The 9,995-nt window shown below is 30.8% G+C and overlaps 1 protein-coding gene and 1 long non-coding RNA gene across 3 annotated transcripts; both read right to left on the bottom strand.

Moving 5' to 3' along the window:
* Positions 1–4,741: 4,741 nt before the first annotated feature.
* On the bottom strand, positions 4,742–5,609 carry LOC148239599 (uncharacterized). The gene is made up of 3 exons (XR_015811979.1): positions 5,082–5,609; positions 4,941–5,022; positions 4,742–4,784 (listed from the first exon to the last, which is right to left on the bottom strand). It is a non-coding gene; the product is annotated as an uncharacterized LOC148239599 (long non-coding RNA).
* A 1,090-nt stretch (positions 5,610–6,699) lies between these two features.
* Positions 6,700–9,866, bottom strand: LOC148239598 (BTB/POZ domain-containing adapter for CUL3-mediated RhoA degradation protein 3-like). 2 transcript variants are annotated; one of them, XM_088202220.1, is made up of 4 exons: positions 9,639–9,866; positions 9,379–9,564; positions 7,374–7,633; positions 6,700–7,315 (listed from the first exon to the last, which is right to left on the bottom strand). In XM_088202220.1, the coding sequence occupies exons 2-4, from the start codon at positions 9,539–9,541 to the stop codon at positions 6,959–6,961; spliced, it is 780 nt and encodes a 259-aa protein (XP_088058346.1). In that variant the 5' UTR covers positions 9,542–9,564; positions 9,639–9,866; the 3' UTR covers positions 6,700–6,958. The 2 variants fall into 2 exon arrangements, with proteins under 2 accessions (XP_088058346.1, XP_088058356.1); XM_088202230.1 differs by having other exon boundaries at positions 9,645–9,866.
* Between the last annotated feature and the right edge of the window lie 129 nt (positions 9,867–9,995).

Raw genomic sequence — 9,995 nt, 5'->3', positions numbered from 1 at the left:
ATAACGAACCTGTGTCTCAAAATGAATAAATACCAAAATCCGTCATGTACTTATACAATATTTAAAAAAATATAATGCACGTATTCCAAGATTCATAATAATAAAGAATAAATCATTCCTATCGTATGTTTTACCAAAAGTGCACTTTCGCTAATGGCTAATTCTACGAAGTCATATTGAATTGCATGTTAGTTAAATCAACAGAATTAAGATCAGCTGCGATTGAATTAACTCAGCAAAATTTATGTAACATTTTAAATGCATGATTTAATCGAATTTATTGTATATATAATAGCTAAAAATGTTTGGAATGAATTTGATATATATAAATATGTGCGAATTTGCATATATGTAAATTAAATAACTAGAAATAAATTCAGTGCGATCGTCTTGCAACAAATATAAATAACTTAAATAACAAAAATTTGCGACGCACATTAAAAGATAATAAAAGGTGGGCCATTTCAACATTTTGCTTCTTTCTACGAATTCGTTCATAGTAAGCACCGCCACAAACATTATATTCACAAATGTTTTTCTAAAGCATATAAAAGCTTTTTTTCAAGAAGGACCGTCTCATTGTCTCACATTTCGAAACAAAATAAAGGCGTATAAGAGTTCATAAATCTTAGAGCGGCACTAGTCACTCGGGTATATTAAGAAAAATTGACTACCTATGTTGCTCAAATATACAAATTGTTTCATTTAGAAAAACAAATCAAATATAATTTAAGATCGTATAAATATTATATAAATTATTAAACATAATACACCAATGTACAATTTACTGGTTTATAAACATTTTAATGTAACAATAAATTAAAAAAATAGGAATATAAAAAAAACGTTAGTTGTTATTATTAAGGGAAAAAATACTAAAAAACCTTTTACATATTAAGTGAAAGAGAAAAAAAATAATGGTCTAAACCCTAATTTAAGTACATTTGTCGGAACTTTTGTCGCTTTGCATATTGAATATTTATCGATTATTGTATTACTTCTTGTGTTTCTTGCATCACTATTTTAATATTATTACAATTTTAGAATCTCTTTCATTATTTTTTCTCATGATAAAAAACGAGTTACGTAAATTTTTAGTTATACAATTTGGTTTATACATATATATTATAATTTTATGGCATAAAAAGGCAATGTACCAAATAACCCCTATTTTTTTTATTGAAAATATTTTTTTTTCGGCTAAAATTGAACTATTTTAAGCAGTAGCTCTATCAAAAAGGACATGGTTTTAAACGGTTAAGCAAATAACAAACAGTTTACGCAAAAATGCTCTGGGTACATGCGAAATACCTTGCTCCAATAAGACGTAAAAAAAAATTTACACACAGTTATGAAAAATGAGCTAAAGTCAACATAAAGGTATTTAGGATATTTGGAAAATGCTATGTTTCATAACTAATTACATAGTTAGATTAAACGTATAATTTATTTAGTACGATTAATAGCAACAGCAGCAAATTTTTTAATACAAATTACATTAAAGATAAAAAATATATTTACGAGCTGTGTGATCTACTTGTTGATGTAAAAATATAATAAATTCTTTAAAAATCTATAAATAAAGTTTTTTTTAAATATGTGTATAATATTACTACTATATTGTTGTATAAGCTAGATTAGTTAGTCATTCATATATTTTTTATTGTATATAAGCACATGGCTTAGCGGCTAAGAACAGCATATCAATGGTTCCTGACCTTCAACTAAATGTACTTAAATTAGCACCTAATCCATTATTTTTTTTCTCTTCCATTTAAATTGTAAAAGGTATTTAATTTTTTTTTTCTTAATTATAACAAACAACATTTTATTTTATATTATTATTTTTAATTTATTGTAACATTAAAATATTTATACACTAGTAGCGTTTTAAAAAATAATTATAATATTGAAATAAATACACAAGTTAACTTTTATATATAATACAAAGGTTTACTTTACGTTAAACTTTACGATGTTAATACGAGAAGTCCTCAAGGCAAAATACAAATGTTTAAGTATCTCGAAACTATGTGTATGTTAGTTAATTAGTATATTGTTAATGATAGGATAATAATTAAAATATTATCTTTAACATCTTTAACATATGATTAAAAAGATATTTTACAGTAATTTTTAAATATTCTAAAACTGCGTAATTATGTTTAATGGTAGTTTAATACATTGAAACAATTTTATAAAATTATTTAAAATACCCTATTTCATATCATGATAACGTTAGTAGTATATTTTTAATAAAATAATAGTACCTTTAAATAAATTGCTTTCTTCGATCAGACCATTTTGAAAACCCTTTTTTCGTTATAAGTGGAATCGACGCACAAAACACTAAACTGACCGTTAGAGATAACAATAGACAAATGAATCGATAAACTCAATCGAAATATTTGAAATGAGAAAGGGCTATTGTATATAGAATCAACTACACTATGGAGATGTCTTTATAAATACAAGTGGCTTTGTGGTTTTTTTGTATGTATTACTTTATTTTTAACTGTCGGTTAGATAGTAAATTACTAAATATATTAAAACTGCGCCATTTTGTAACATATTCAGTTTAATGCTAATTAAATACATAGAAACAATTTCTTGACTCACCCTTATATATCACGATATATTTTTATTGAAATGTTATTGGGTTCATCAATCAGATCATTTTGAAAACCCACGGTGTTTATCGGATATTTAGTTTTAAGTGAAATTGCAGTGTGAGAAACGAAACCTTATATATTAAATCATACTGGCCGATAGAGCTTCAAACTCAGTGCAGACCGTATGTGACAATAAACTGATTCATCACTAAAGTAATTCGAAATATTTTAAATTAGAGAGCGCTATTTGACACAATCTTTAGAAATAAAAATTTCACTATGTTTTTTATTTGTATATAAATTTATCGAAATACACTAGAATACAAGAATGACAAAGCTGTTTGAAAAAATATTGCAATAGTCAGACACCTGGGTTCATATGGAATTCGAACCTAGGTCTTTAAGGTATCAGTCACTCGACTAAAAATAAGCTGCGCCCAGGGCCTAAGTATTGCGCACTCAATAACCAGATATTGACAGATAGTTAAGTTGATATATTCTAAAACACTTCTAGAAACGCATTTATTAAATTCGCCATTAATATTCTTAATGTATTACAAAAAATAATGTAGTCATTGTATGTATGGTATTTTCCAAAAATAGCAATCCTTTAATGGCTCGCTGAAAAAACTCATGCTTGAGTTATTCAAGCGACTTTATTACTTGCCGAACGAATCAATATATTAAAAATTACGTAATAATTTTCGTCGCGTCTCCATCGATATTACCGTTTGCTAATCTTGAAAAATTGGCTTTGGGTCCCATAATGAAAATTTGCGAGCACCGCTGATTAGATTTGTGTTAAACACTTGACATCGGAGGGTATTGCTCCCGCGTGGGCGGCCGCCCACGGGCGCAAGAAAACGTGGGCGGCGAAAAGGAAACCACCCACGCCCACCCACCAGCTATCTCCGCGTCCTACCTCTCTCTCTTTCTCTGAAATAATAGGCCAATTTATAAAATCGTGCAAAGTTTCGGTCTCGTCCGCATAAATCGCGCACACAAGCACGAAAGGGAAAAAGTTTGCGACCCGACTTGACAAAGTTGGCATGTTACAATGTCGTCGAATTTACTAGTTAACTTTGTCGAAACGCAACTTTTACTTACCTGCTTTACTGGTCAATTTTCTTGCCAAAATAACTGCGTTTCGCGTTAACGTTGTTCTTGAAAAACGCACTATAATTTCAAATATACATTGCCTACAAAGTTACTGGGACTTACAACTAAATCATTCATTGTCATGTTTATAATAATTCCACCTACTTGAAATCAATATTGTTGAAAAAAATTTAACACATCGCTAAAGTAAGGCATCAAAGATGCTCATCTTTGTTACGCGAAGCGCGTGTCACTTATTGGCAATATGTGTTGTGGTGCTCATTTATTTTAGGTTTTCAACATAACTGTTTTTTTTTCATAAGATTTCATTATATAATTATTATTTGTGTAATAGTCATCATGTCGCACTGGAGAAACCTGTAAGTCATGATAGTCAAATTTGTAATAAAAAATAAATTAAAATAATATATGTAATGGGCTAATAATATAAATATATGGGGGGGACCAACTTGCTTTTTTCCTATGGGGCCAAAAAATCTAGGGCAGGCGCTAATCAAAGAGTTGTGCGATACGACCGTATGTGGTGCTCCTATTGCTTCGTATTCCTCTGTGACGTAATGCATTTATAAATCAACAGCTTCTTCAGTGCCCCGTGTAACGCTTTTTGCGATATTTTGTTTTCATTTTATTTCCCGTGGATATTCACAATCTCACTGGCAAATCCACAAAATTAGAGACTAGTGGATTTGAGAATTTTGTATGTTTAAAGTTTCGTATGATATTTTAGAAGCTTTTTCATAATTTCGCCAGTTACTAAGACAAATCCGGGTGCATTATTTGAATTAATATTAGTTATTATTTCTATAGCTACTTCTGCTGCTGTTACATATTTTATTTCTTAATATTCTTGGTTTTTTATTTGCCTTCCTGTGTCGTCCTGTATTTCAATTTCATTGGGTTTGAAAACTTCCTTAGGATGATTAGTAAAAGCGTTTGCTTTTAGCTTGTTATCTCTTACCCAATCTCAATTTATCGTTTTGATTGGCGGCTCATGAGTTTAGTTTTTTGCCCTTTTCATTGCTTTCCATAAAGAATATTGTGAATCTTTATCTACTGTAAAATTATTAAGTTAATTATTATTTAAATTTATTTCAATCGATCAGTTTCGGTGAAAGCAATTTCTAGAAGTGCTGAGCACATTGTGAGTAACATCAATAGCCAATTTAATAGCAAAACTAAATAATTTCGAATATTTATTTTTGACCTCACCCAGTGGTTCCTAATCTTTTTGACTTGGCGCCCTTGCTAAATTCATGTTTTTTGAGTGAAGTGAGTTCTGGTTTGCTCCACACTAAATTAAAAATGAAAATAATAAACTTATTAAAATTTTGTAATAGCGGCGCACCTTACCGATGCTGCTTAGTTGCTGCTAATTGAAGAGCAGGAATGTCATTTTAGCTTTTTCCAGAGGGAGGAGCAAAAATTGGCAAAGCAATGGTTGTTTTTTTAGTATTTCATTTAATGACGTGCCTTTTTCTAGCCTGTTTAGAATTCACGTCAAAATCAATAACATCAGCAGTAGAAACTAGCGTTCATATTAAGACTTTTTATAGCAATATTACGACTTACAAAAACTGAGAATCAAATGAAGCATATCTAAACCGAATTTTGACCAATAAAAGTGCACAAAAAACAATTTTCCCTTCTCAGAAGTTAAAAATCCAATAAAAGCATGCCGTTGACGTTTCAGTGGGAACGCTCGTTACAGAGCGTTCCCACTGCCAAAATTGATTTGAATATATTTTGACCAATAATTTCTTATCAGTAGTCCGCAGTAATATTGGTAAGGGTAGCTATCATATTTCAAAAACGTAGTGTAAGTGCACAAACTATGGAGCATTATGCGAGATACGACGTCTGTCTGTACGTCCTTCGCTTATTTCCCCCTGAGAGATGAGTTAGCTTGGTTTGTATTTTGGATTTGATTTAATGAAGTTCCAAAACTATAATTAATTTTGAAACTTGTATTGGATTAGGTTTGGGTTTGAACAGCAAATGGACGTTTCGCAACTGTCAAATTGAGTTTCATAGACATTATATACTGGTGAAAAATGTTGTACTTCACTAGTGAAAATATAACTTGAAATGTATTCCGATATGATTTAACTGAAATAACATTTTAAAAATATTTTCGATATGGATTTGCGATTTTTTTTAGATTTTCTGGTTTAGGATCAGGTCGTTTAAATTCAGCTATTTCCAGGGCGAGAACTGCTAAAAGTTGACCAGTAGGTTATAATTTTTTTAATACTTCGATTTCATTAAGATTCATAGTATTTCATTGAATAACATAGATTTTTCTACCCTAATTCAAGGGATTGCCCCATTCCCCCCCTCCCAAAAGCTTTTACTTAATCTTCACCTGTAAGTAATAACATGCTAAAAGACAAATTTTAAGAAAAGAAACTAACATAATTTTATAAATGTGTCTTCCAGGCGGCGAATATAATGAATTAAGATCATACCCTCAGTGATTTATATTTAGTCAGCGGCACATACGTGAAAAGACTTTTTCAAAGATGAAATACACAAAATCACAATTTCAGGATGGCGTTAACAGATGACCCTTTGCAATAAATGTCGATAGGAAGTAACGAGTTTAGAAACCGTTTGTTGAAATGTTATCTAAAAAACAAATCACATTCTATTTAAAAGTAAAATGTATTACTACAAACAAGTATTTTAAGCAATTTGCAATATATGTTAAAAAATCATAATAATTATGAGTTAAATACATTAAATAATCATATTTAATCTGACATATAATAGTACAACAGAGCAGACATTTCGTTGGTTACAAATTACAGATGATTAATATCAGACTTACAGAACTTCAGCGCCTATGAAGCAAGTGGGATGAAAGCCTGTCATTAAACCTTGCCAATCCATCAAGCTAATACTTGCAAAATTGTAGGGGTAAAATCAAGAGGTGCTACATTGTGCTAAGTTAAACGAATAAAATAACACGTTCAATCAAAATAATATATTTAATCTTCCGGTGCAAATAAAAACAACAACTCTCTTCTAACAAATATAATACAATACTTTTGAATCACATTACAATATTGATGTTCTACACTTTGGGGACGGTATGAATACACAATACAACGTAAAAAAAATCTTAATAAAACAACTTATATACACATCCTTATTTAAAAATATTACATTTATTAAAATACTATGTATATTTTATATGACTCGAGAATTTTGTGTATATAAAAAAACTCCTAATGCATGTTGGTGGTGAATTTCATAATTTCGATACTAGGCCTACAGCCCTTTAATATAACGTCCGCCTCCTCGTTGATGCGCGCCTCGGGGAATTCAACTTTGGTGTACATTTTGTCAGTCTCATACACGTTTGACGTGCAGCACACAGTCTTATAATATTTACCACATTTATAAAATGACCAACAGCATATCTCCTGCGAAACCTCGTCCACGTCTTTGATGAACAGCACGTGGTCGAAGTATCTAATCGTCAGCTTATCGAACAGCTCGAGATTCTTCAGCAAGTTGTCATCGGACGAGTGTGTATATGAATATTTGTTGTTATGTCGGTTGAAGAGCAGCTTTATGACTGGCTGTAAAAATTAAATCGTAAAAAAAAACGCCAAAATTAAATCGAGAGTGCGATCATACCTTTTTTGTTGAACTTATCAGCGAGTGGGCCTCCTTACTCGAAGTGACCAATGGTACCCTACATATAAGCTCGTTGTTTAACACTTCTCTCGCTAAAATCGTTTCTAATGTTTTCGCTAATTCGACTACTTTAAAATATTGTGCCTCGCTTAATAATTCGGCAGTTTCCTTAAGATTATCCGGCAACAGTGTCGAACCGTCCCTTATATAGTTTAATATTGTCCCGAAATGCTTGCCGCTACGGTCTATAATAATACAACCTGGAAAAAACAACAAAAATAAGTAAGTACAAAATTAGCATTTTTTTGACAATATGACGTAAGCACGTGCAATTTTTTTGTTAGTAGTCATTATATTTTTGTATTCACATATGTATGTATATGCATTAATTTGCTGATATTAACACTTTACAGGTCTATGACTTATATGCGTCATATAAAAAAACAATCGTCAAACGGTGAAGCAAATATGCGTCATTTATAATACTATTGTTAAGAAACACTGATGCGCTTATACGGCATTCAATTGGCTTGTAATGTTATGCTAAGCTATCGTTTTCAACAAAGATTCAATAAAAAAAAAATATTGCAAATAATTTATGCTAGTTTGTAATATTGTACGTTAATTACGGTAACCGTTCGATATCTCATTATTCATATAGAAAATGCTTTTCAAAACAGCATATTATCTAAAAATCATATTTTTTATCAATAGTTTCGCGCAGCTATTTACTTGTGCCACTAAATAATATATATCAAACTAATTGATAATTCCTACTTATTTGAATGTACATATATAAAAACATTTAAAATAGACAAAAAACACAATTGTAAGAATAACGAAGAACGATAAACAATTCGAACTATAAAAACAGTGACTAGAGAAAATATTAAATAATCAATAGAAAATAGGTTAAATAATTAATACTGAAATACAGGTAATTCTTAAAGGCAATTTAATACCAGTATTTAGTTAACTGTTATTGGAAGCACAAATAATAGTGAATTCTAGAAAAAAATATCAGCAATATATTATTTAAATATCGAATAGTTCCAAAAGTCTTTGCATTTTATAAGGTGCGGGTTTAACGATTTAAAAATTAAAACGTGTAATACTTTTACTAAATTAAATATTCTACATCTTTTTCTACAATTCTTTCTTACATGTATTTATTAATAATGTATTTTTGGAAGCAATAAATTCTTAAATGTTGTTTTTAAAAAATATATTTTTCCACCTCAAAACTGTTGCAGTGATCTAAATAGATGATAGTCGTTTCGAGCAATGTTTGTTGAATACGATGAATGAGAAAGGCGTTCCCAAGAAAATCCATTGATTTTTTCCATCGTCATCTTGGATACATGAAAGTGAGTGCTGTCTTGGTATAAAATTACCTTTTTTTAATTTAAAAGTTCTCGGGGTTGAAATTGGGGATTGATTGGCATCCAATAACTGTTAAAGTAAAGGACCCATTTCTCATCTTCAGTAACAATTTGACATTCGATTTTCTTCAAAAACCCATATTCTGAAAATTAACACCTTTCCTAACTTTTTAAACGTCTATGAACTGATGTGGGCAACACGTTGAGCTTTTGTGCTAGCTTCTGTATCGTTAATCTCAGATCTACTTTTATGGCAGCCCTAATAACCTCACTAGCAACTCCTAATATCCTCACTAGCCCGCCCTTACGTAGATATTCAATGTCAAAAAATTATAGTTTTGCAAAAATGTTTGCGGCAAAAAACTCGTACGGTACTGGTCGATTTTATGCCGGCCACTGCCACATTTGTACATGTATACGAGCACACATATAATGAATCAAGTTAGCATGCGCAAAAATTGTCTTAAAACTCAACTGACTTTCAAATTCCATTTAATTTAAAGGTTATCATATTTGCACCTATTTGTTTCAATGTATATCACAACTATTTGTAAAAACATGATTTTGATAAATTATTTTATGAGTAAAATATTCTTTAGCATATAATTGTTTATTTAGTTTACCTTCTGAATCAATGAGCACATGGTTTGGACAGTTCAACATCATCGTTTTCAATGACGTCTCACGTTTGGTCAGGGTTTCTAAAGTAGTATAAAAAAGAGTTCCTCCCACGTTCAGCTTGACATACTTAGACGGCTGAATTTTTAGCTTCTGATCTTCTGCCATATTTACTTCACGTACAAGTCCAACTGAAATCAATATAATAATTCAATTCGTATAAGGGAATTAAAAAGAGAATATAGAGAACTAACGAAACACAAACCGTCACCTAAGAAGAACAAGTACACTCGTAAACTAGAGTCGTATTTCTAATCTCCATCAATGGCACTTGCTGAATGGCACATGACGGACGTTTGACGTCACATTTTCACCATGTTCGTGCGTTTCGCGTTGAAACCTTGAAACGTTTTACGTATTTAAATAACGAAGCGCCGACGAACGTTAGAAACGCTCGAGTCCGTACACCTTCGTCGCCAATATCGATTCTGTCACTTTCCTTCGGTGTTGCCGTACGACAAAAAACACCTACTACCTTTGTAAACAAACTTTTTCCAACCAAATCAAATATTTTCTCTCTCTTTCATATTCAAATAATACCCTCTCTGCTTTTTTAATAATA

This window comes from Plectrocnemia conspersa, unplaced genomic scaffold (genome assembly GCF_051122295.1).
Source record: "Plectrocnemia conspersa isolate PC_06_02 unplaced genomic scaffold, ASM5112229v1 ptg000001l, whole genome shotgun sequence".
Taxonomy (NCBI): domain Eukaryota; kingdom Metazoa; phylum Arthropoda; class Insecta; order Trichoptera; family Polycentropodidae; genus Plectrocnemia; species Plectrocnemia conspersa.
Note: the sequence above shows the minus strand (reverse complement) of the source record. Positions and strands in the feature narration are given on the sequence as shown.